Source organism: Echeneis naucrates, chromosome 1 (genome assembly GCF_900963305.1).
Source record: "Echeneis naucrates chromosome 1, fEcheNa1.1, whole genome shotgun sequence".
Taxonomy (NCBI): Eukaryota; Metazoa; Chordata; class Actinopteri; order Carangiformes; family Echeneidae; genus Echeneis; species Echeneis naucrates.
The window spans coordinates 30054-53256 of record NC_042511.1 but is presented as its reverse complement, the minus strand read 5'-3'; the positions used below and the strand labels follow the sequence as shown (position 1 = coordinate 53256).

General features: G+C 47.6%; 2 protein-coding genes across 4 annotated transcripts; both read left to right on the top strand.

Moving 5' to 3' along the window:
* Window positions 1-1793: 1793 nt before the first annotated feature.
* On the top strand, window positions 1794-7483 carry tmem178a (transmembrane protein 178a). Of its 2 annotated transcripts, XM_029507139.1 has the most exons (5): window positions 1794-1810; window positions 2955-3070; window positions 5738-5851; window positions 6237-6374; window positions 6570-7483. In XM_029507139.1, exons 4-5 carry the CDS (start codon window positions 6269-6271, stop codon window positions 6809-6811), a joined length of 348 nt encoding a protein of 115 aa, XP_029362999.1. In that variant the 5' UTR covers window positions 1794-1810; window positions 2955-3070; window positions 5738-5851; window positions 6237-6268; the 3' UTR covers window positions 6812-7483. The 2 variants fall into 2 exon arrangements, with proteins under 2 accessions (XP_029362999.1, XP_029362990.1); XM_029507130.1 differs by lacking the exons at window positions 1794-1810; window positions 2955-3070 and adding an exon at window positions 4956-5546.
* Window positions 7484-8481: 998 nt separating this feature from the next.
* sos1 (son of sevenless homolog 1 (Drosophila)) lies at window positions 8482-23199 on the top strand. Of its 2 annotated transcripts, XM_029503944.1 has the most exons (23): window positions 8482-9324; window positions 9700-9825; window positions 11368-11499; window positions 11686-11850; window positions 11971-12180; window positions 12295-12438; window positions 12516-12626; window positions 12752-12850; window positions 13221-13348; window positions 15622-16283; window positions 16485-16566; window positions 16809-16925; window positions 17134-17237; window positions 17423-17645; window positions 17861-17980; window positions 18118-18280; window positions 19055-19172; window positions 19255-19427; window positions 19513-19629; window positions 19853-20126; window positions 20314-20358; window positions 21101-21222; window positions 22279-23199. In XM_029503944.1, the coding sequence occupies exons 1-23, from the start codon at window positions 9238-9240 to the stop codon at window positions 22750-22752; spliced, it is 3996 nt and encodes a 1331-aa protein (XP_029359804.1). In that variant the 5' UTR covers window positions 8482-9237; the 3' UTR covers window positions 22753-23199. The 2 variants fall into 2 exon arrangements, with proteins under 2 accessions (XP_029359804.1, XP_029359812.1); XM_029503952.1 differs by lacking the exon at window positions 20314-20358.
* Window positions 23200-23203: the final 4 nt, after the last annotated feature.

The window sequence follows — 23203 nt, the reverse complement described above, 5'->3', positions numbered from 1 at the left end:
ATGAGTCTGTGACACAGGCTGCAGGTTCCTGCTGTGTCTCACAGTCTTGGATTACTTAGGATCCCAGAATCGTGTGAGACACTGTGTGGGTGTGCGTGCGTGTTTGTTCCCACCACTGCTCCTCATCAACACTTTGACACCGCCGTCTCTGGCTCCGTCTCCAACCGTTGGTGGCTGAATGAACTGAGGCCTTAACGAACAGCAAGATGAAAGCAGTATGGATGTTGCCATGGTGATAGAGAACTAAAGATTTAAAAATGGATGCCTCAGACTGAGCAGAGCATCAGCTCACACACACAATACGTACATACACACACACATGTGACAAACCTGCTCACATCATTGGTCTGGTCATGTCACAAGATTCAGTGTCGATGCACCTGATCGACACAATCAGCTGTCTTAATTTAGCTTCATCCTGTTTTCCTATTTGTCAGCAGGTGAGGCTAAGGCCGTGTGCATGTGTTACGTTGTGGTAAACCCTGCAGTTAGCCTCCTCCATATAGACCCCCCCCCACACACACACACACACACACACACACACACATACACACATTTGCACACACAACAGCCTCATGTCCTGTGGTCATGAGGCTGTTGTCATAGCAACAGTAGTAACAATTGCTGTTGCAAAAAACAATGAGTGTTTACAATTCCTCATCCAGATTTCGCAGAGTCCTCACATAGACACACAGAGAAACACAAATTTTATTATAATTAGTGGAGATGTGTGTGTGTGTGTGTGTGTCACCTGTTCGCACAGATGCGTTTCTATCTCATCTTCTCATCAGAGCTGGGAACAAAGTCAAAGTCAGAACAAAGCATGAGCAGCTTCAGGCCTCATTAAAACTGAGCGTCCTGATCAGAATAAAAATGGAATATCTCATTAAAATGGAGCCTGCTGTGAGAGGAGGTCTAACTGTCAGAGGAGGTCTAACTCAACTGATGAAACTAAAATTTCACCAGCTGAAGATTGTTTTACTTTGGATAAACTGACACTTTTTGATGGAAATAATTTTTATTCCTTATGTCAGTAAAACTGGCTCTTACACTGAGCATCACTGAGCGCTGTTAGTCTGGAGGAGTGACCAGAAAACAGCTGACCTGTGACCATCACCACGTCAATCATCCCTGTTCCATGAAAAAGCCAAAGTCGATTTAATACTTCAGTCCATCTGTTGTCACTGGCAATTTTCATTTATTTTTATTTTTAGTCTTTTGACAAAAATGCCATTTTAAATGTGATATATATATATATAGAGAGAGAGATAGTTTTTCTTTTATGGAGTTGTCTCTTTCACAGCTCTATAAAGCGTTTGGTCTAGACCTCTATGTGTAAAGTGCCTTGATGTAACTTGTAACTTTGAAGACATTTGTTGACTGTTGACTTGCCAATACTGAAAGTGTGTTTAGCCCTTCCCACCACCTCAAAAAGAGTTTTGCTTTCCCACCACCTGAGAAAAACGTCAGTAGATTTTAATTAGTTTTAGTCATCACAGTAGTTTAGCAGTTGTTTTGTTTATGTCATATCATCAAGAAAATGCAACTATTGACTGTCTGCATAGATCTGAGCATTTTAATTTCATCAGTGATTCCTGTATTTTTAATTCTTTATCATCCTGCAGAGAAAACAGCCCCATCAACACTGTCGGAGAGCAGTCACCTTCATTCTGTCAAATCCACTGTCACCATGATAAGGAAGGGCCAGTCATCATCATCATCACCATCACCAACCAGTTCCTATGTGATATCCTTCAATCAGAGATGGTGTCCTGTCACCAGGAAGTCACTGCATCAGCACCCTTTCACAGTAAGAGAGCAAGGTGCTCCTTGAGGATTGCTCCAATATCCGTCCACCTGACCTCAGGTGACTGGAAAGGTCATGTGTTAAAGAGGTGTGTGGTAATATCAGTGACGGGTGTTGGCTGTGTGATGGTGCTGGCTTGATTATCAATTAGTATATGTGTGTGTGTGTACACTTCATTCGAAAATAGATCAATTTGATGATGATAAATAATGCGTCCGATCAACTTCAAATCAACACAAACTTGATGTTATAACATGATAATATTGATTAGTTATTGATCAATGATATTGATTTGATCAGTGATCGGGCACATTAGATTTAATTCTTGAGTCAACAACAGCCGCTAAACTTGTATTGTGAAACTGGAACGTGAAGTTTAGATATGTCACCGATTGTTAAAGCAACAAACGTTTTGGTTTGTTTATGTTTAGTTTGTTTCTCATAAACAACAAACAAACAAAAACATTATTGAAAGAGAAAATGTTAGCTGAACCTGATGGTTGATCCTCTGAGATAGAAAGTGTTGGAAGGAGATGCTGATCGATGTTCGTCCTACTCCTGTTGGCCGACAGAGGCTGATGTAGCTTCAGATCAACAATCAATATGTTCTGATGGGAGGGTCTTGACTCTGATGCTAACGATGCTAATCTCACAGACACACACATCCACAAGAAGGCAGAGCGAAGGATCGTGGGAATGCCCCCCCTCCAGATATTGATCAATTGGAGAGAAGTTTCTGTGTGTTGAATCACTGATAAGCACCTGCGTCTGTCTCAAACACTGCACCACATCTGTACTGCAATGTGTCCTCCTGTTGCAGTAACGCTGAGCTCAGCTGGTTCAGATCTGCTGACATTTGCACATCAGTGACAGATACACTGGTTTGTTCTTCCTCTCCCTCACATTCACTGACTCACATCAGTGTCCTAAATCACTGATAATCATCAATCATCAGACTGATGATCAATATTTCTGCCATCAGCAGACTGTGACACCTGCATGCTGACAGCCAACCAGAGAGGTCAGAGTGTGTTTGTGTGTGTGTGTGTGTATGGGGGGGTGGGGGTTATGTTACAGGAAGTCCTGCAGGGACACTGTGAATTATTGATCACTTTAACAGACAAACCTTCATCTCTTCTGTTGTCAGTTCTGAGTTCTGACTCTGACAGTCATCGGAGATTTCCCATGAGGCCTCTGTCTCCTGGTCGCCACGGATACACGACAGTCCTCATCCTGAATGACCAAGAGATACCTACTGATAAAGTAAGAGAGAGAAAGAGAGGGTCACCTTGACCTTGACAAATGGTGTCTTAGTCCAGCACCTCTGTTTAGAAAAGGTTTCTCTAAGTGGACATAGATGGCCTCTTTACTCCTCTTTCAAACCATCTATCTTCTCTGTCACTTCCCTTTTCACGTGCATTCCCACCATTGAGGCAGTAGAGACTGTTAGAGAATGTCTACAAGACAGTATCTACACACCGGAACTACCTTCAAGTTTTTTTCAGTGTCTCCTATTGTGGCCAGTCTCTACATGGAGGAGGTGGAGGAGCGAGCACTGAACTCCTTCACAGGAACAACTCCCAGCCAATGGTTCAGATATGTGGATGACACATGGGTCAAAATCAAAACTGAAGAAGTGGAGGCTTTAGCTCGACACATAAATGCAGTGGACGAGAACATCAAGTTCACCAGGAAGGATACGAAGGATAAGAATATGCCCTTCCTGGGTTGTGCGGTGTCCTTTGGTTAGGATAGTAACCTCAGAATCAGGGTCTACCGGAAGCCCACACACACAGACCAGTGCCTCCTGTTTGACTCCAACCACCCACTGGAGCACAAACTGGAGGTAATCCGGATGTGACAAGACCAGGCCCAGAAGGTCCCTCAAACACAGTGGGAAAACAGAAGGAATGCACAGACGTGGCTACCTGAAGTGGACCTTTGTCAAATTGTCCAAAAGGCGCTACAAAAAAACACCCAAGGCAGAAAATGAAAAACGGGAACATTGTCATCCCATATGTGGCAGATCTGTCTGAAAAAATCTGAAGGATCTTCCAAAAACACAAAACTCAAGTTAACGTCAAACCAGCCAGACCTTAAGACAAAGACTGGACCACCCCAAGGACAAAACACCCAGACAGAAACTCAGTAACCTTGTGTACGCAGTTCAATGCACAGAGGAGAGCTCTGACCAAACAGCACCTCCACCGACGCATGGCAAAACACAAGAGAGCCACCACCTCTGGACAGGACTCGGCTGTACATCTGTCTTCTAAGGAGAAAGGTCACTCTTTGAGGACTCCGATGTCCACGTTCTGAACAGAGAGGACAGATGAAAGAGGAGTAAAAAAGACCATCTATTATGTCTTCAATCACATCCTCATTTTTGGTGATTGCCCCCACCCCCTCTGGGTTAAATACCTGGCTTTCCCTCATTGACCCTCAGAACTGAAGAAGCCTTTTGAATGGGGGCGAAACGTCTTCAAACTAGATAAGAAGTCCAGTTGCTTCCCACTAACGCGCCAACACTAAGATAACCTGGATGACTGAGAACCTTCACAGACACACAACCACACGTTTTCTATAAATCTACAAATCATAACAGAGTCACACCAAAGCTTTTTACACAGACCAGGTCTGGACCAAAGTCTGGATGGAGTCATTACAGACACAACAAACTCCCCATTTCATGGAGTCTTTATCATAATCATGTCTCCATCGCTCCTTTTGTACGAAACTAATGTATGGCAATATGCGACAGATTGTGCTTCCGGTCATAACTTTCATAATAAAGTGTCAGAATTCTCAGAATTATTTTTCCAAGTCAAAATCAGACGTTTGAGCTAATTTTAACTGAGCATCACATCTCTATATTTAGTTTAAACACATCTTAACTATAGAGACAAACTGATTCAGTTATGACAACTAATATTCATGTTGAGTTCTTCTAAATGTTTTCAGTGAATGTATTGACGATTGATGTTTGGATCTGTAGACAATCAGACATTACTGTGCTGAGACCTTTGACTCTGCTCAGTTTGGTGCAGATCGACTTGGCTTCAATGGTTTTATTTTGAAGGCCATGTCGGTGGACTTCCGGTGCTGCTGCGCATTACCTGCGTTCACCTTGACGCAGCTCGGACGGTCCTTGAGTCGGCATGACAACGCGCCGTCGAGGGCAAACGGGGAACAGCTGACGGAGGATGGCAGCTGAAGATGTCCAGTAACGGAAACAGCGGAGGGAACGGACCGACCGGGACCGGGACCGGGACCTGCTCCGGAGGAGGCTCGGTTCATGCTCCGGCCATGGAGAGAGCTCGGCCGGTGACGGTGACGGTGTCTGCGGTGAGCCTTGCTCTCAGCCTGCTGTCTCTGCTGCTGCTGGTCACCGCCATCTCCACCGATCATTGGTATGAGACCGACACCCGCAGACACAAGGAGAACTGCGACCGAACCGGATCCGACTCCAACGACCAGAAGAACAGGGAGATGCCCATCTACCACCTGCCGCTGGTGGACACCGGCAGCGGCGGAGCCCGGCAGCGAGACGTGGCGCTGATGAAGCCCGTTCATGTGGGCAGCAGAGAGGAGGAGCTGCTGGAGAACTGGAGGGCCATCCTGGGGATGGGCATCCTGGAGACCGAATGCGGCAGACCGCTGTTCTCCACACATTCCGGCCTGTGGAGGAAATGCTACTTCAAGGGCCTGGACCCGGACATCGACAAGCTCATCGACCGGGGTCAGACCGATCAGCTTCTGTCTGTTCACACTTTACAGAAATACTCAGATCAACAACACACCTGGACGGAGGGACACATCATACAGCCTTTTCAATCAGAATATATGTGCATTATTACATAGAACCTGATTACATCACAACATAGAACTTGTCTGTTCTGATACTATAAACTTCACCTGTCTAACCTTCAGGCATCGCTGATCGCTGCACGGCTGTGAAGTATCATTTCTCTCAGCCGATCAGACTGAGGAACATCCCTCTGAACCTGACCAGGACCATCCAACAGGACGAGTGGCACCTGCTGCGTGAGCACAGACACACAACACGCACCTGTCCCAATCATACATGGCAGAGTCTTCGGTTTTAGATGAGCGACTTTCCATCACAGAGATTACAGATAAAAATTATTTCTAGATTTTAGTTTGTGTCTGCCTCATTATTAGTCACCTTTAAAGCCTGAGCTCATCAGTCAGAGAACTTCTTCCTTCTCAGCAGTTGCCATGGAAACACGCCACAACAGTTTTATGTAATGGTTAGGAGGGACAGTGGTAGTGGGGGGGGGGGGTCCAGAGGTGGTTACCATGACAACGTTGTCTGTGTTTCCTGTTTTACCATCACTGACAGCTCAGTGTGTGTCTGTGTGTATGTCTTTTGTGTTTGTGTCTGTCTATGTCTTGTTTCTGTGTGTAGACCTGCGGCGGATCACAGCGGGGTTCCTGGGCATGGCGGCGGCCGTCTTGTTGTGTGGCAGCATCGTGGCATCAGTTGGGTTCTTCTGGGAGGAAAGTCTGACGCAGCATGTGTCAGGACTGCTGTTCCTGATGGCAGGTAAAACAATGGAGGCTCCCACAGGCCTTAATATAGTCTGACTTCTTCTTCAAACGGAGTGAAGGTTTACGGTTCTTCAGACCAGAGTCCGGGTCTAGGTTTAGAGGCAGTCTGGGATTAGCTCTCAGTTTCTGAGTGGTGATAGGATGGTCACCCCATCACAGGTCTCTGATCTGGCCTCTGGTCTGTCCTTAGGGATCTTCTGCACCATTTCTCTATGTACATACGCAGCCAGCGTGACCTACGACCTTTCCAGAAACCCGCCCTTCATTTATGGCCTGCCAGCTGACGTGGACCATGGGTACGGCTGGTCCATCTGCTGCGCCTGGGCCAGTCTGGGTCTGACTGTGGCATCTGGCTGCCTGGGCGCCACCTTCCCTTTCCTGAGCCGAGCTGGAGCGCTGCGATCCAAAACTGCCCGCGAGTCTTCTGTCTGAACTGCCTGGTGACATCATTCAGAGCTGGAGGTGCGTTGGAGCTGGACACGGCGGGTTTGACTGAACCTGGTCCTAATTGATGGAGGCAGGGCTTCAGCCTCCAAGTAATGTTTTGGGAGTGAAACACCCGACACAGCGCGCCCTGCTGACTGTACTACCTGCTGTGGTGTCTGTGCTGTGAACGTGACTGTTTGTCTGTTAGTACACACACACACACACACACACACACACACACAGGACTTTAGTTGGATGGAGGTTGGATTGAATCTTCACCTTTCATGATGAATCTTAATCACCAAACAAGCCTCCATTCATTTGCTCCCCAGTCTTGGTCCAGAGTCCAGGTCTAGAGTCCAGAACTATTTCAAATACATATCAACTGTGAAATCCGACCAGAGCAGAAACTGGAGGAAGAGAAGCTTATCATCATTGCACCAGATCTGGCTCTTTTACAGTTCCTTTCATCTCTGCTAGTCCAGGTCCCTCAAGTCTACAGTCCTACGCAGCAACACCAATTGAAACACTGTTGAATTGTGAGGTGAAGGATCAGTACCAGAACTCAATGTTGATTTCGTGCATAAACCAGACCATGGTTGTTTGGTCCCGAACTCTGCAGATCCTGGACTCTGGACCCAAGTTATGTAATCAGCTGCTGAACATGTGGATTTATTTATATCTGTATTTATTTGGTGGTGGTGGGTGGGTGGGTGTGTGTGGGGGGGTCACATGCTCTGTGTGTTTGATTTGAATGTGCATCTTCTCCTTGTTGTTTGTGTGTTAAGACTTTTTGGCACACACACACACACACACACACACACACACACACACACACACACACACACACACACACACACACACACAGAGGTCTGTGTTCTGGTGGACTCTGTCTTGGTTCTGAACTGATTCTTGACCTGGACTTTACTCAGAGGAACATCTGTCTGGAGAACATGTGAAATGATCCACACCGGAACATCTGGACTACATGAAACCAGGCCCATTTGGACTCTGGGGATGCTGGTCTTCTTACAGGAAGTCCAGGTATATGACCTAAGACTGGTCCAGACTGAACCTAGTGATAAACTCTTAATTCATCAGACAGTACAACAGACTGGATTCCCCTGATACCCTTGATGCCCCACAACACCTCTTAATATCCTTTGACCTTCCCTCATGCTGCTCTATTGTACCCCTTCACGCCCCTCTCTTACCCCATCATACCCCTCCAAGACCCTCTGAAAGACCTTGCTGCCCTCTGCTGGACACTGAAACTGTCTCTTCAGTCCTCCATCATTTGGATGTTCAGCTGTAAATAAACATATAACCTCCATCACCAACTCCTCTGTGTGACCTTCATCCTCTGGACAGACAGACAGGGAGGGAGAGACAGAGGTAGGGGGGGGGGGAGAGAGGGAGAGACGGGGAGGAGAGCCTTGATGTGGGTCAGATGATGTGATGTGATGTGGGTCATTTTACAGTAAAAGAAACTCTGTCCACCTGTGAGCACCCCCAGAGGCCCCCAGAGACCCCCAGAGAACCCAGAGAACCCAGAGTCCCCCAGAGGCCCAGGGTCTATGGGGCCACCTTCCTCTGCCACATACGGGTTCCAGTAGGAACGCCCATTCAGGAGCCCCGCCCACAGACGTCAGAATCTTCCGGTGCGCATGCTCAGGCGCTCAACAGACTAAGATGCCGCACACCGGAGTCTCAACAGCCGACCGTATCTAACCGTGGCCGGCTGTTAGCTCGGTGAATATCCGCCTGACCGGAGGCCGGGTCTACTGTCTGACGGACCCGGAGAACAGTCGGTGCGGAGACCTGTTCCCGAGGACCGGCAGGAAACCGAAGGAACCGCCGCGCCGGGGAACTGCTGTGTCCGGTAAAATGTTAGCGGAGCGATGAGCAGCGAGCAACCCGCTGATTCACACCGACAGCCGGCTAACCATCAGCGTTTGACCGCAGACTGAGAAACCCGCGTCAGGCAACATCTGGGTACCGTCTGGCCGCTCACCGGAGAGCCGCGGATGGGTCCGTCCGGCTGCTAGCCACTGCTAACAGAGGCAGCCGGGCTACGAGCTAACAGGCTAACATCCAGCTCAGCGTCCGCTAACTGTCACGCCGAGTCCCGATACTGTTGGTGTGGGTCGGCTAACGGTCATCATGCTGTGTCGGTAAACGGAACTACACCCAGTTAGCAGCGGCGGAGCTAACGGTTAGCTGCGGAACATCTGGCCGCCTTTAGCTCTCCGTGTAGCGGCCGACGATGGTCGCAGTGACGGCAGCTGCTCTGGAGGTACGGCCCGTCCCCGCTCTCCGCTTCACCCGCCCCGCTGGACCCGGTCAGACGCGCACTACGTTCATGTAACCCGGTGAACCGTGCGTGTCCGTCCCCGCGGCGCTCAGACCCCGCAAACCCCGCAGCAGCAGCCATGCAGGCGGCCCAGCTGCAGTACGACTTCTTCAGCGAGGAGAATGCACCGAAATGGAGAGGCCTGCTGGTCCCGTCACTGGAGAAGGTACACACAAAGTGAAACACAACAACAAGAATGCACAGTGAGACACAACATACACCATGATAACCAGCAACAACACACGCACAGTGATATACAAACACACTATAAACAGTGGTACGCAACAAACTCAGTGACACACAACATCTTACAAAATGATACACAACAACACACACACTGATGCTATTGATGATGACATCATTAGCCCCGCCCCTCCAAGTTCCAATATTCTGTCAAATTATGTTTTGGTCACGTTCATGATGACTTGAATCAGTTCTTCTTCGCGCTCTAAAACAGTTGTTAACTTCCTGTGCAGGTTACAGTGTTCTGCAAAGCAGTGTGTTAACTCACCTATAGAACGTGTGTGATTGTGTTTTGCAGGTACTGAACCAGGTGCACCCTAACCTGGTGTCTCAGCAGGAGGCGCTGCAGTACATTGAGGAACTCATCCTGCTCCTGCTCAGCATGTTGTGTCAGGCTCAGCCGCGCACTGTTCAGGATGTGGAGGTGACATAGTTATCAGTGTTACCTGTCTTTAACCAGCTGGTCACATGAGAGGGGTTTAGGGTTTGATCTTGGCATGTTAACCCTTTTAAAGCCACATTCAGTCTTTTCTGTTTATTCAGACCTTTATGTTTTCCATTTTTAAAAATGTCGCTAAGTGTCCACATATTCAGAATAATGTCATCCTCAACTTATTCTCTTTGACTTAGTAAAGACTCAGTTCTCTGTAATCTAGAGAACAGCAACTAACTAAAAACACACTCTGAATGTTTCCTTCTTTCCTTCAAAGAAAAGTTCCTCTCATGTGTTTGGGTCGTTCTGGAGCTGATGTGAAGTTTCTATCTTGTTTGATCAGGGGTTCTGCTCATTAATAATTATAAATCTGTATTTGATTAATAGCTATCCAAATTTTAGACTCACATTTGCTCTTGGGGCCCAAAAACAATGTTACCTCAGGGGCCCTCAGTATTGGCTTCACCTAACGGTTGAGCATCTCCTCTCCTGACAAACTAATAGGAAGCAGCACAGACTGTTTAAATAAATTTTGATGTCTCACTTTAACTTAAAATGTTTGTCGTCTAACCTCTGAAAACATTGTGAAGCTGGTGTGTGATTGGTCCAATGTGTTAATTGTTTGCAGCTGATGGAGGCTACAGTGAGATACTAAGGTGCTTTCTGCTAAAACACCACAGATCTGGTGTTTTGCTACACTGACCCCTGACCTTCCTTTGACCCGTGACCCTTACTGCTCCTCAGACTATGTGTGTGTATTGTCCCTCTTTGGTGACATGTTGAGTCAGTTTATCACACTGGGACTAACAGAAAGCAACCAATCAGAGCTGCAGATGGCTCTGTCCTCGCTGACATGAACCTCTGGTAGGATCTGACTGTTTCATCTTCAGACTGAAACATTCTCAGGTTATTAACTATGATCAGTGCAATGTCAGCATCCACTTGATCAGGTAAACTCATCTGTAGATGAGTAGAAGGCCTCTTTGTCTTGTCCCTCCACCACAGTTTGCTCTGAAACACAAAGAAAGACTTCCGCTCTAAACAGAAACTGTACAGGACATCCAGCCTCACGTGATTTTCCATTTAGATTGAGAATAGATTTCTGTCAGGTCACAAGTTCACATATGGACACCTTCCTGTGGTGAAGACAGACTAATGTCGGCTGAAGCATTGACTCACAAACACATTCTAACTGCTCTGAGCGAGGAGCAGCCAGATCCTACGCTGTTCCTGTGCAATGTTAGTGTACAGCAGCGGCTGATTGGCTGAACCAAGCATCTGGATACAGACAGATGAACTTAACGTAACCTGAATGTTGCTTCTGTGCTTTTACCTGAAAGAATATAAACCTGCTTGATAAGAAAAGTCTATTGATTTGCCACATTCCAGCAGTCCAATCAGAGCAGAGGACAGGCCAGTGTCCAGCAGTGTGATTTTTAAACCAAAAAGATTTGTGCTGGTTTTGAGGACCATGTAGTATGTTTACTCTGGTTCCTGTCTTCACCCCATCCTTCTTTTCCTCCCTCCTCCCAGGAGCGAGTTCAGAAGAGTTTTCCTCACCCCATCGATAAGTGGGCAATTGCTGATGCTCAGGCCGCCATCGAGAAGAGGAAGAGAAGGAACCCACTGGCACTTCCTGTCGACAAGATCCACCCACTGCTCAAGGTACAGCCATATTTATCATCATCATGACACAATTAACACTGTGCCATTATCATCATCGACAATACGCTATTATCACATCATCATAATTACCTGAATGTCCTTATCCTTGTTTCATCATCTTGATCCCACCATCTTCATCCTTGTGAGACTTCTGCTGACACTCTCTCCCATGCTGCCTTGTGTCAGGAGGTACTGGGTTATAAGGTGGACCATCAAGTCTCGGTCTACATGGTGGCTGTTCTGGAGTACATTTCTGCTGACATCCTGAAACTAGCAGGAAACTACGTTAGGAACATCAGACACTATGAGATCTCACAGCAGGACATCACAGTGGCCATGTGTGCTGACAAGGTACACACTGAGTCACACTGTCTAAAACAATGACACATACACACAGAACCGACCATTTGTCTCAGGTTGTTGGTTTTCCCTTGTATCTGTCAGTGTCTCACCTGTCTGTCCCTGTACCAGGTGTTGATGGACATGTTCCACCAGGATGAGGATGATATCAGTGGGTTTCCGCTGATGGATGAGGAGCCTTCGGCCAATGAGGAACAGAGTTATTACGAGCTGGTGAGGAGCTTCATGTCCGATGGTCGACAGTTCTTGCGTCAGCTCAACCTGCTCATCAAGGTGTTTAGAGAGCCCTTTGCCTCCAGTTCCCGCCTCTTCTCCCAGCACGTAGGTATCAATCAGCTGACCACCTATCTAATCAGCTAATCCTCTGTGTGATTACTTTGCCCTGATTGATCCACTGTAGTCTGATTGGTCTGATTGATCTGATCACCCTGTCAGGATGTGGACAGTATCTTCAGCCGGATCGTAGATATCCATGAGGTGACAGTGAAACTGCTGGGTCTGATTGAGGATACGGTGGAGATGACAGATGAAGGAAGTCCTCATCCTCTGGTGGGAAGCTGTTTCGAGGATCTAGCAGAGGTTTGTGCACCTGTACCATGACACACCTGTTCCCTGAGACACCTCTGTACCTGTCTGATGTGTGGTTTGGTTAACAGGAATTGGCCTTCGACCCCTATGAGACGTATTCTCAGGACATCCTACGTGCGGGTTTCTATGAACACTTCCTCAGCCAGGTTTCCAAGCCTGGAGCTGCTTTCCACCTGCAGGTAAACCCCACCTGCTGACTATGACATCATGTGTTGTGTGTGTGTGTGTGAGGAACAAACATTTACCCATGAGCCTCAGTTGATGACACATGATTATGATGATGTAATCTCTCTCTGTCTCTCAGTCCATTTGTGAAGGCTTTAAAGAGGCTGTTCATTACGTTCTGCCCAGACTGCTGCTGACTCCCGTTTACCACTGTTTACACCTGTTTGAGATCCTCAAGGTGAGAATGTTGTAGACTATGGACCAGGCCCTTTCGACCGTGGCCAGGGTTGTTAGTCAGAGACCTTGGTTTGAATAAAGAAATCTGACAAAGAAAGAATACTCAGTGATCTAGGTCTAACCCTGTTTCAGCTGCATACCAGGTGGTCCAGCCCTGGTGTGGGATTTACCCGTGAACCTGTAAATTCCTTTGTCCTGGCTGAGGTTAAACCTCTGAAATAACTCTAGTCATGGTCAGCAGATTATTTCAGGGCTGGGGGGTTGGCTGGTCCTGGTCCAACGTTGGTTCTTGAGCCTGTGTAATATCTGGTGGCTTCTGTCAGTCCGAAAGAGAGCAAACCTGCACTAATAACACTCATGTGTTTCCATAGCAACTCGAGGAGAAGAGTGAGGATGAGGAAGATAAGGAGTGTCTAAAGCAGGCGATCACAGCACTGCTCAACCTGCAGAGCAGCATGGAGAGGACCTGCTCCAGAAGCCTCGCCAAGAGGAGACTCAGGTACATCACCTCAGTACTCACCACAGGGGCCCTGGTAGGTCAGAGCTCCACCCTCCTGTACCTCTAACACCAGAGAACCAGGGTTAGGGTGACAGAGAATAAAAGTGAACCAGGGAGAACCTTCAGGAAAGCTAAAAGAACATCAGAGACCCAGAGAGAAGCAAAATGAATCTGAAAAACAGTAGAACCAAAGATCTTTTCACAGTTGAAATAAACAATAAAGACAGACACACACATACTACATGACTTTTTTATCGTGTGTGTGTGTGTGTGTGTGTGTGTGTGTGTGGGCTCCTCCCATCCTCTCAGTTCTAAAATAGACTGGGGGTAAGGGTCGGAGGTTGGGCTGGTGGGGTATGTGTGTGTGCGTGCGCACACATGCGTGTGTGTTGGAGGAAATAGCGTCAGTGGGCGGTGCTGCTGGGCACTCATTGTTCTCTGTTAGAGAGAAAAGAAAGAAAGACACACTGCTGCTGTTTGTGAAGAAGGTTCTTCAACTTCTACTGAGGAGGAGGACAGATGGATGATTGGCAGGTGGATATGAGGACAGAGTTGTTTTCACTTCTCTCTGTGTTTGGGCTGCAAATATGAGCCTGGCTGAGGTTAGACTGGGGGGTAGATATGGGCAGGTGGGGAGGGGTAAATAAAGGTATCTAGGGGTAAATATAGGCAGAGTAGGTGTCGGTGGAGGGTAAATACAGGCAGAGTAGGGTTGTTACCGTGGAGCTTGTGAAACTGCTGACATACCTCAGGGGTTTATGTTGTAAACTGATTATCGAGCTGCAGCAGAAACTGACTGGTCTAAACCGGCTAGAGCTAAAGGAACTGTCTGCTCTGTTGGCATGCTAACATAGCTCAATACTACCTGGACCTGTCAGGTTTATCTGTTTCTACTGTGGGTGTGTAGCAAACTCATGAGGCAAGTTAACTTCCTGTTCTGTGAACTGCTGCTCCTTCAAAAACGGCGTGATGACACAGCATTTGGTGGAGACAAAGATGGAGCAGAGGAAGCAGTGTTTCAAGTATGACTTGCATTGAGAGCGTAATGCCAAATATTGTTTTGTGGACAGTACAGACTCGTCCTGGAACGCATCTCTGCCTCCAGGTTGGCCTTGATGGACTGAGGAGGTCTTGGCCAAAGACTCTGATCCAGATGGATCTTTGAGAAGGAGAGGACGCCATTAGACATAAGGACTCGGAGTCCACGTTAACAAGGTGAACTGAAGAACCAATTTAACAACCCTTTTTAGGTCCAGGATGAACAGGCAAGAATGCCTGATCAGGTGCACAGTTGGAAATGTCACTTGTTCAGAACTCAGACACCAGATCTTACTGAGTCAAACTGAGAACTTCCTTCCAGCTTATGCCTCCTCAGTTTGTAACATAGAGCTTTTATTTTGAAAAAACTGATGACGATAATGACAGTGGTGAATTTAGAACCCAGTATTGAAATTAGTAGTACAAGGTGATGTCACAGTGACAATGATGACATGACTTTGTGTTTAACAGTATTGCTGTTTTCTCTGAGCTGGGGTTGATGGTCTTCCTGCTGTGACTTTACTTCCTGTTGGATTCTGCCTGCCATCACAGCAGCCTTGATGGTTTGTACTGAGTCCAATCCGAACTCTCATAGCTATCACACGATGACTAAGCAGAAAACAACCCAAGGATGATTTAAGTTCACTTTGATAAAACCTGTGTGCACCTTTTTGCTATGCTCTCAACCAATCTATGCAATATCCGTACAGGGTCAGATTAACAACTCTGATACAGTCAGATTCAGTCTTTGTGCTGCTGATGGACTCCATGCAGACTGTTCTTGCTTGCTTGAATTCTGTGATTCTGGGTTCTTTCCTGAATCAGTACTTGTACACACACACTGTGACACTTTAGCTGTATGTTAGTAATCCGAGGTGTCATGGCAGGAGATTGCCTGGCTCCTGAGAGTCATGTGACTCTGTGTTGATTGGACCTTTTCACTGACAACAGAATTCAGATCTTAGTGGAACTTGGGGCCAGAAAGAAGTGGGCCTGCTCCTGGAGCAGGTCAGACCTGGACTGCAAAGACCAGAACCAGGTCACCAGGTGTGTGAGACCTGATGAAACCACCTTACCAGCAACAGGCCTTCAGACCCTACCAGTAACACTCATTATCTGCATCCTCAGACCTTCTTAGACTCTCATACACCCTCAGAACCTTGTGGTCTGACTTTGCTAGAGAGCTCGAATGGTCCTGCTTAATGCTGTCTTCTTCCTTAATCTGTGATGTGCAGTGAGTCGGCGTGCCGTTTCTACAGCCATCAGATGAAGGGGAAGCACCTGGCTATCAAGAAGATGAACGAGATCCAGAAGAACATCGATGGCTGGGAGGGGAAGGACATTGGCCAATGCTGCAATGAGTTCATCATGGAGGGCACGCTTACCCGTGTAGGAGCCAAACATGAGCGCCACATCTTCCTGTTCGATGGCCTGATGATTTGCTGTAAGTCCAATCATGGCCCACCACGGCTCCCCGGTGCCGGGTCTGCGGCAGAGTATCGGCTCAAGGAGAAGTTCTTCATGAGGAAAGTCCAGATCAATGACAAGGATGACAAGGAGGGTGAGTACCGACATGCCTTTGAGATCATCCTTAAGGACGGGAACAGTGTGGTATTTGCCGCCAAGTCTGCTGAGGAGAAGAACGGCTGGATGGCAGCGCTGATCTCACTGCAGTACCGCAGCACACTGGAGCGCATGCTGGACTCGGCCTTGATGCAGGAGGAGAAGGAGGAGCAAATGAGGCTGCCCGGGGCGGAGCTGTACCGCTTTGCTGAGCCGGACTCAGAAGAGAATGTTGTATTTGAGGAGAATGTCCAATCCAAGTCTGGCATCCCTATCATCAAAGCGGGGACGGTCCTGAAACTCATTGAGAGACTCACCTTCCACATGTATGCAGGTGAGATGTGACATTACTGAGAGTCTGAACCTGAACTGATGGCTGATGGCTGTAGACCTCATTATGATCCGGGGGGGGGAGGGGGTCTGACATACACACACTCACATTACTGTGAAGACATGCTGATCTGTCCAGACTAGGACAGATCAGCAGATCAGCAGTCTGTATTTCTTATTGACCCTTTCCCTGTTACCTCCTTAGATCCAAACTTTGTCCGGACCTTCCTGACCACCTACAGGTCTTTCTGTAAACCTCAGGAGCTGCTGGATCTGCTCATGGAGAGGTGAGTTCACCTGACCACTCAGAAGATTCCGGTCACCCAATAAGACCAGTTCAGATCAGACTTATCAAACTACACAGACTGACTAAAAAACGTTGACCTTGTTCAAATTTAGTGGTGATGATGATAATATGATGAAGACTAATAACATGATGTATGACTTCATGGTGCCATGTGAGAAACAGTTGTGATACTTAATTTGGAGACTTGCGGCCACTGCTGATCTCAGGTCTACCTGTGTCCAGGTTTGAGATTCCAGAGCCGAGGCCTAATGAGGCAGATCAGATGGAAGGAGGGGAGCAGCCCCTCAGTGCTGAACTCAAACGCTTTCGCAAAGAGTTTGTTCAGCCGGTACAGCTCAGGTAGGACACTGCACCTGGGGGGGTCACAAAATCCCCCCCAACTGATCCCTGTCCTTCTCCACTAAAGTGGAGCTAGCTCTGCACAGACATTTACTCCTCCCCCCTCTGTTACCACCTCCTTCTTATGCCACGTCATCCTCCCTCCTCTGTTTCATCCCCCTCTGCCTGTTCCTCTTCTCCCCCATCTCCTCTTTGCCCGTTTGCCCAGAGTGCTGAATGTGTGCCGTCACTGGGTGGAGCATCACTTCTATGACTTTGAGAGAGACTCTCACTTGCTCAGACGCCTGGAGGACTTTATTGCGTCGGTCAGAGGTAGGTACCTGAATTGCTCACCTGTGATGTCACCTGTAAGGTGACTGTGTTAACCAGTTAACTGTAACTTAAATTACATGCCTATGGTAACATGAGGTGGTGTGGCTGCACCTGAACAACACCTTTCAGACATACATTGTCTGAAACAAATACTTAATCACGGTCAGTGATGTCACATGTTTCAGGGAAGGCGATGAGGAAGTGGGTGGAGTCCATCACCAAGATCATTCAAAGGAAGAAGCAGGTCCAGGTCAGTGCACCCAGTCACAGCATCACCTTCCAGAACTCTCCTCCTCCAATCGAGTGGCACATCTGTAAACCAGGAAACACAGAGCTGTTTGACCTTATGACGCTGCATCCAATTGAGATCGCCCGCCAGCTCACCCTGCTGGAGTCTGACTTCTACAGGTAACATACATGTCACTTATCCACCCATCACTCACCTTTCTTCCCCTGCCCTCCTCCCCTCTCTTTCTCCCTTTTAAAGGAAGTCTTTCATTGCCTTTGTTGCCAAGTGTTTGTTGATGGGTAAGAGTCTGGTCTGGACCTACTCTTTATGTAAAGGGCCTTGATGTATTCTGATTTAGCAGAATATAAATAAATTGATTGAATTTGATTTGCAGGGCAGTGCAGCCATCAGAGCTGGTCGGCAGTGTTTGGACCAAAGAGGACAAAGAGATTCACTCCCCCAACCTGCTGAGGATGATCCGTCACACCACCAACCTCACCCTGTGGTTTGAAAAGTAAGACCCTTACCTGCTGCATCCCCAGTCCCTGCATTACAACGTCAGCTCCACCATGATCTAATGGTTTCAGACCTCCTTCCAGTGTTATGGCCCCATTGAGGGATTGCCTGATGAGGTGTGTCATCTCCCTGCAGATGTATTGTAGAGACGGAGAACTTGGAGGAGCGAGTTGCTATTGTTTCGCGGATCATTGAGATCCTGCAGGTTTTCCAAGAACTTAACAACTTTAATGGAGTCCTGGAGGTGGTCAGTGCCATGAACTCCTCACCTGTCTATAGACTGGACCACACCTTTGAGGTAATGACAACACTTATTTTTGTTGTGATTCAGGTGACCTGGCAGGTAAACTCTGTCACCAACCACAGCTGATCATCTGTTCACCCGTAACCTTTTGTGACTCATGAGGTCCTAGGTCCTGTACTATGAAGCAGGATTTTGAGTTAGCAGCTTCAGGTTAAGTCCCGGGCTTTCATTCCTATGAAGGTAGAGCACTACTGGGATACAGCACCATAGTTACTTATGCTGAACTGCTTAACTGCCGAGGGGGATGGGGTGCTCATTGCGACCCCTACAGGTATTTCAGGGATTTGTTGTGACATCCAGAAAGTAATGAAGTACAGTAGTCCAGTCCAGAGGTAACAATTGCATGGACTAGTTTTTCTGAGTCCCCTTTATGCAAGTTTTGCTTTTAGCTTTTATTATTAACTGTCTCATATTCTTCAAATTAGTTGATAATATCTTGCTCTTCATTATTTAAGTTGCTCAGCTAGAAGCCAGCATGCTGGAGACTTCTCCATGTTCCTTAATGGTTAGATGCTGATAATTCCACCTCTTTTATTTGCATGCACCGACAGCTAGACAGGACATGGTTAACTTACCAAGTTGATAACCACTGTTGTGGTGGATGTTGGTTAAGTGAAGCTGAATTACTGGAACAATTCCTGGTTATGTTAAATGTGCTTTGTAGTACAGGCCCCTGGTCCGTGACTCATCTGGTCTTGGTCTGTCTCCCTTGTGATCCTGGTCCTTGAATAAAGAGCCCTGATGTTTTTTGTTTGTTTTTTTTTTCAGCAAATTCCAAGTCGGCAGAGAAAAATCTTGGAGGAAGCTCATGAGCTAAGTGAAGATCATTACAAGAAATATTTAGCCAAACTACGGTCCATCAACCCCCCCTGCGTCCCCTTCTTTGGTATGATTGGACACAGTCACTTGTCTTTAAAGGGTTAACCAGCAGGTTGCAGGTTCAGTAATTAAGTTCCATGCTGTGACAGGAATATACCTGACCAACATCCTGAAGACAGAGGAGGGAAACCCTGACTTCCTGCGCAGACATGGCAAAGAGCTGATCAACTTCAGTAAGAGACGGAAAGTGGCTGAGATCACTGGGGAGATCCAACAGTACCAGAACCAGCCATACTGCCTGAGGGTAGAGAGCGACATCAGGGTCAGTCTGCAATTTGGACTTGACCACGTCCAAAATGAGAACTCAGGTTTGTGACCAGGTCTGTCCTATCTGTGCTCTGGAGCAGAGGTTCTTTGAGAACCTGAACCCGATGGAGGACCTGTCAGAGAAGGACTTCGCTGATCATCTGTTCAACAAATCTCTGGAGATCGAACCTCGAAACGCCCGCTCATTACCTCGGTTTGTAAGTATTACCATGGTAACACAACGCCTCTGTTAGAACTACCTGAGGACCACATTCTGATACTGGGCCAACAAGACCAGTCCTAACATGGCCTAGTCTGGTCCCAGTCTGGTCACATGAATAGCTGCACATCTATGTGATGTTCAGGTGAGGTCACATGAGTGGACACACCTAAACACACCTGGACTAAGGTGTTGGTCTCAGACATCCTGTCTGTGTCCAGGTGAAGAAGTACACCTGTCCTCTCAAGTCCCCGGGAATCCGTCCCTCCTCGGCAAGGCCCGGTACCATGCGACATCCAACGCCACTACAGAATGAGCCCAGGAAGATCAGCTACAGCCGCATCCCCGACACCGAGGCAGAGGGAGGGGCCGTCTCTGCTCCCAACTCCCCCCGCACTCCCCTGACTCCGCCCCCTGCCTCTGCCACCTCCAGCTCCACTGATGTAGGCAGCGTGTTTGACTCGCCTCAAGGTCCTAGCAGCCCCTTCCACTCCAGTAAGACACTCATTGACCTATCACAGAGCTGCTACTAATCCTGCCCATCTACAAGACAGAGTTTTGTCTGTGTGTGTCTGTGTCATTGTGTTGTATTCAGTGTTTTTCTCCACAGACTAACTGCACATCTTCCATCCCCCTCTCTCAGTCCCTCCTCCTCACTCTCTTTCTCCTCTTCACTCCCCAGCCTGCGACAGTATCTTTGCTGTGGTCTCTCTGCCTCACGGTCCACGTTAGTATGAACCTCCTGACTCTGATCATCTGCTGCATTACACATATCCACCTGAGACTCACCTGTCTGGAGACTCACCTGTGTGGAGATTCACATCACCTTATTTTATAAAATGAGGTCCAATCTTTGATTTGAGATCACTTTTAACAGCTGGGTATCTGAGCTGATTTATTGACAGCTTCACAGCTGTTAATTTGTATGATTCTGTTGCTATGACAACAACTCTAATGGAGCTTTGTAAGAATTATATTTATTGGTTGATGACAGGCTGTCATCCCACATTCGTCATAACAACACTGAGACAAAACAAATGAAATAATGTAAATCATGAAGAAGAGACGTGTACAAACTTTGTTGACCAGAAATAAACATTAGAATCATTTCACTCAGTGGAAGAACAGACACAATAATAATCTCCAGGTAATGATGCTGTGAGGTGACCCACTTTAATTTCTCCCAGACTTCAGTTGTGGTTGTAGAACTGAGGAGCCCACAATTCTGAGACTCCATGAGCTTCTTTCAGCCTTTTGCTTTGTGAACACAGGTTCTGATCTCATGCCGTCGTACTCACTGTCCTAGCAACAGTCACCACTTCCTGCCCTTGCTCCCATAGTAACAGTCTCCATTGAAACCATCAGTGGACTCATTCGTGTGATGAATGGTCTTTGGTCTGAGAGTGTCAACAGCTATGAGTCATTGTGAAACCCAAGTTGTGTAACTGTGTGTGTGTCTCTGTTCTCAGGGTCATCCTCAGTTTCCTCCATGGTCAGCTTCACTCGGGGATCAGACGATGCTCCCGTTCCGCCTCCTGTTCCTCCTCGCAGGCGACCAGAGTCAGCCCCTGCTGAGTCCTCCCCTTCTAAGGTACCTGACAGAACCACAGTGGAGTTTTCTTTAGATCCCTTATAGCCTGATAGTATTTCAGTCAAACCCGGTATTGGTCTGGCTTGGGTTTGTGGTTTTAAAGGATGAGGAGCAACTCTCTGTCTACCTTGTGGCTCATGTAGGTCTGGGGCCTGTATCATGAAGCTGGATTAACATGTCTGGGGTCTCTTTTTGTTGTCTGGCTTCACTTATCCAGACATCCACAATCCTAATAAACAGGTTCGCAAAGCTGTTTATCAACTCTGTAATTGAAATTTCGGTTTTCCATCCAGATCAGTGCACGTTCACATAAAAGGGGCAGTTTGCCACATACAACCAATGGGACCATGGAGAAGACACTAAGAACTGCATATTTCACAAAGGAGGAGCAAGCTATAATATTAAGAAAATATGAATATCATAAATCAATAATTCGATCAAAATGTAACGCAGCTGCTGCTGCTGCCAGAAGCCGCAAAGAATGCTGGGAAAAAACACTGACTTTGTCAATGTGTAATTTACTGGGATTATAATATTAAATCTCCACCTTGAAGAGATTAACTGTCTGTGTCCCACAAATTTGTGTTTGATTTATTTTTATTGCTTGTTTGACAGTTTTAACCTCATTATTTCAGTTCTAACCTCAGAGGAGCGAAGTGCGTCAGTGTCCATTTATCTGGTCCAGAAAAATCAAACAGGTTAACTTGATCTGGATCTTTCCCTCTCTGAGTTCTATTGCCCACATCAGTGATCTGGTCTGGGATTGGACAGGACATTTTCCAACATAGCTGATTGGTCAGTGGGCGGTCTGATAAACCTGCCAAGCTCTTATCCTGAACTTAACCTGCTCCGGGGCAGGTTAGGGGTTCCGAGCAAGTTACCATGGCAACGTACCCCGATAGAAGGGAAACCCGCTCTGAAAACCCAGGGTAAACCGTGAGGTTAGCTCAATAAAATGAAATCCAGCTTCATGGAACAGGAGTGCCCCCCCCCCCCCCCCCCAAGACCAGAGTAATTGAAGTTATTGTTCATCCACACTGACTCTCTCCCCCCCAGATGATGTCAAAGTTGGACAGCCCCCCAGCTGTCCCCCCTCGTCAGCCCACCTGTAAGCTCCTGCCCCCACGTTACTCTTCATCATTGTCATCATCATCTCCCCCTGACAGCCCCCCCTCGCTGCCTCCACGTGAGCCCCTGAGTTCCCCTCTGCACCTCATGCCCCCACCTCAGGGTCGTCCCCGCTGTGACCTGCTGTCTCAGGCCTTCTTCCCCCCCACCACCTCTGCCTCATCTGCTATCAACTCTGCCTCCAGCACCTCCTCACCCCCCCTCCCACTGCCCACCCCTATAACTCCAAGCCCCTCCCCTGCCTCAAGGAAGATGCCACTCCCCTCCCCTCCCCTCCCCCTCCTTCCCCTTGACGGCCCACCTGTGCCCCCTCGACAGGGTGTTCCGAAACTTCCACCCAAGACCTACAAGAGGGAGTCTCTCAGCCATGCCCCGCTGCTGGACACACCCCCTGCACTGTGATTGGACGGCCTGAACTTCCTGAAGGGGGCAAGGCGGCTGATTGGACAAGCTAACACTAAAGCTGATTGGATCAGAACAGATAATGGAGTATAAAACATTTGATCAACCAATCAGGAAGTTCTGATCTGACCCAGACTGAGACAATAAAACACTCATCATGTGCTCTTATTTTGAAAAACAAACTGTGGCCTCCAGCAGAATGGAGAATGTTCAAGAGCTGAGACCTGATGGGGTCTTGAGATAAACAGAGACTTGTATGTAATGTAGTCCTCCATGGACCTAAGTGGAGGTGTTGGTTTGTCAGGAGCCTTCAGGTACTGGACCAGAACCACAGAGGTACTGTAGTGGTTCTGGTGGACCTGGTCCTGGTGGACCTGTTTGTCTCTGACTGTCGATGATTGCCTTCTTAAAAACAAGGGAATAAATGTGTTTGTACACTGAGCTGGACGAC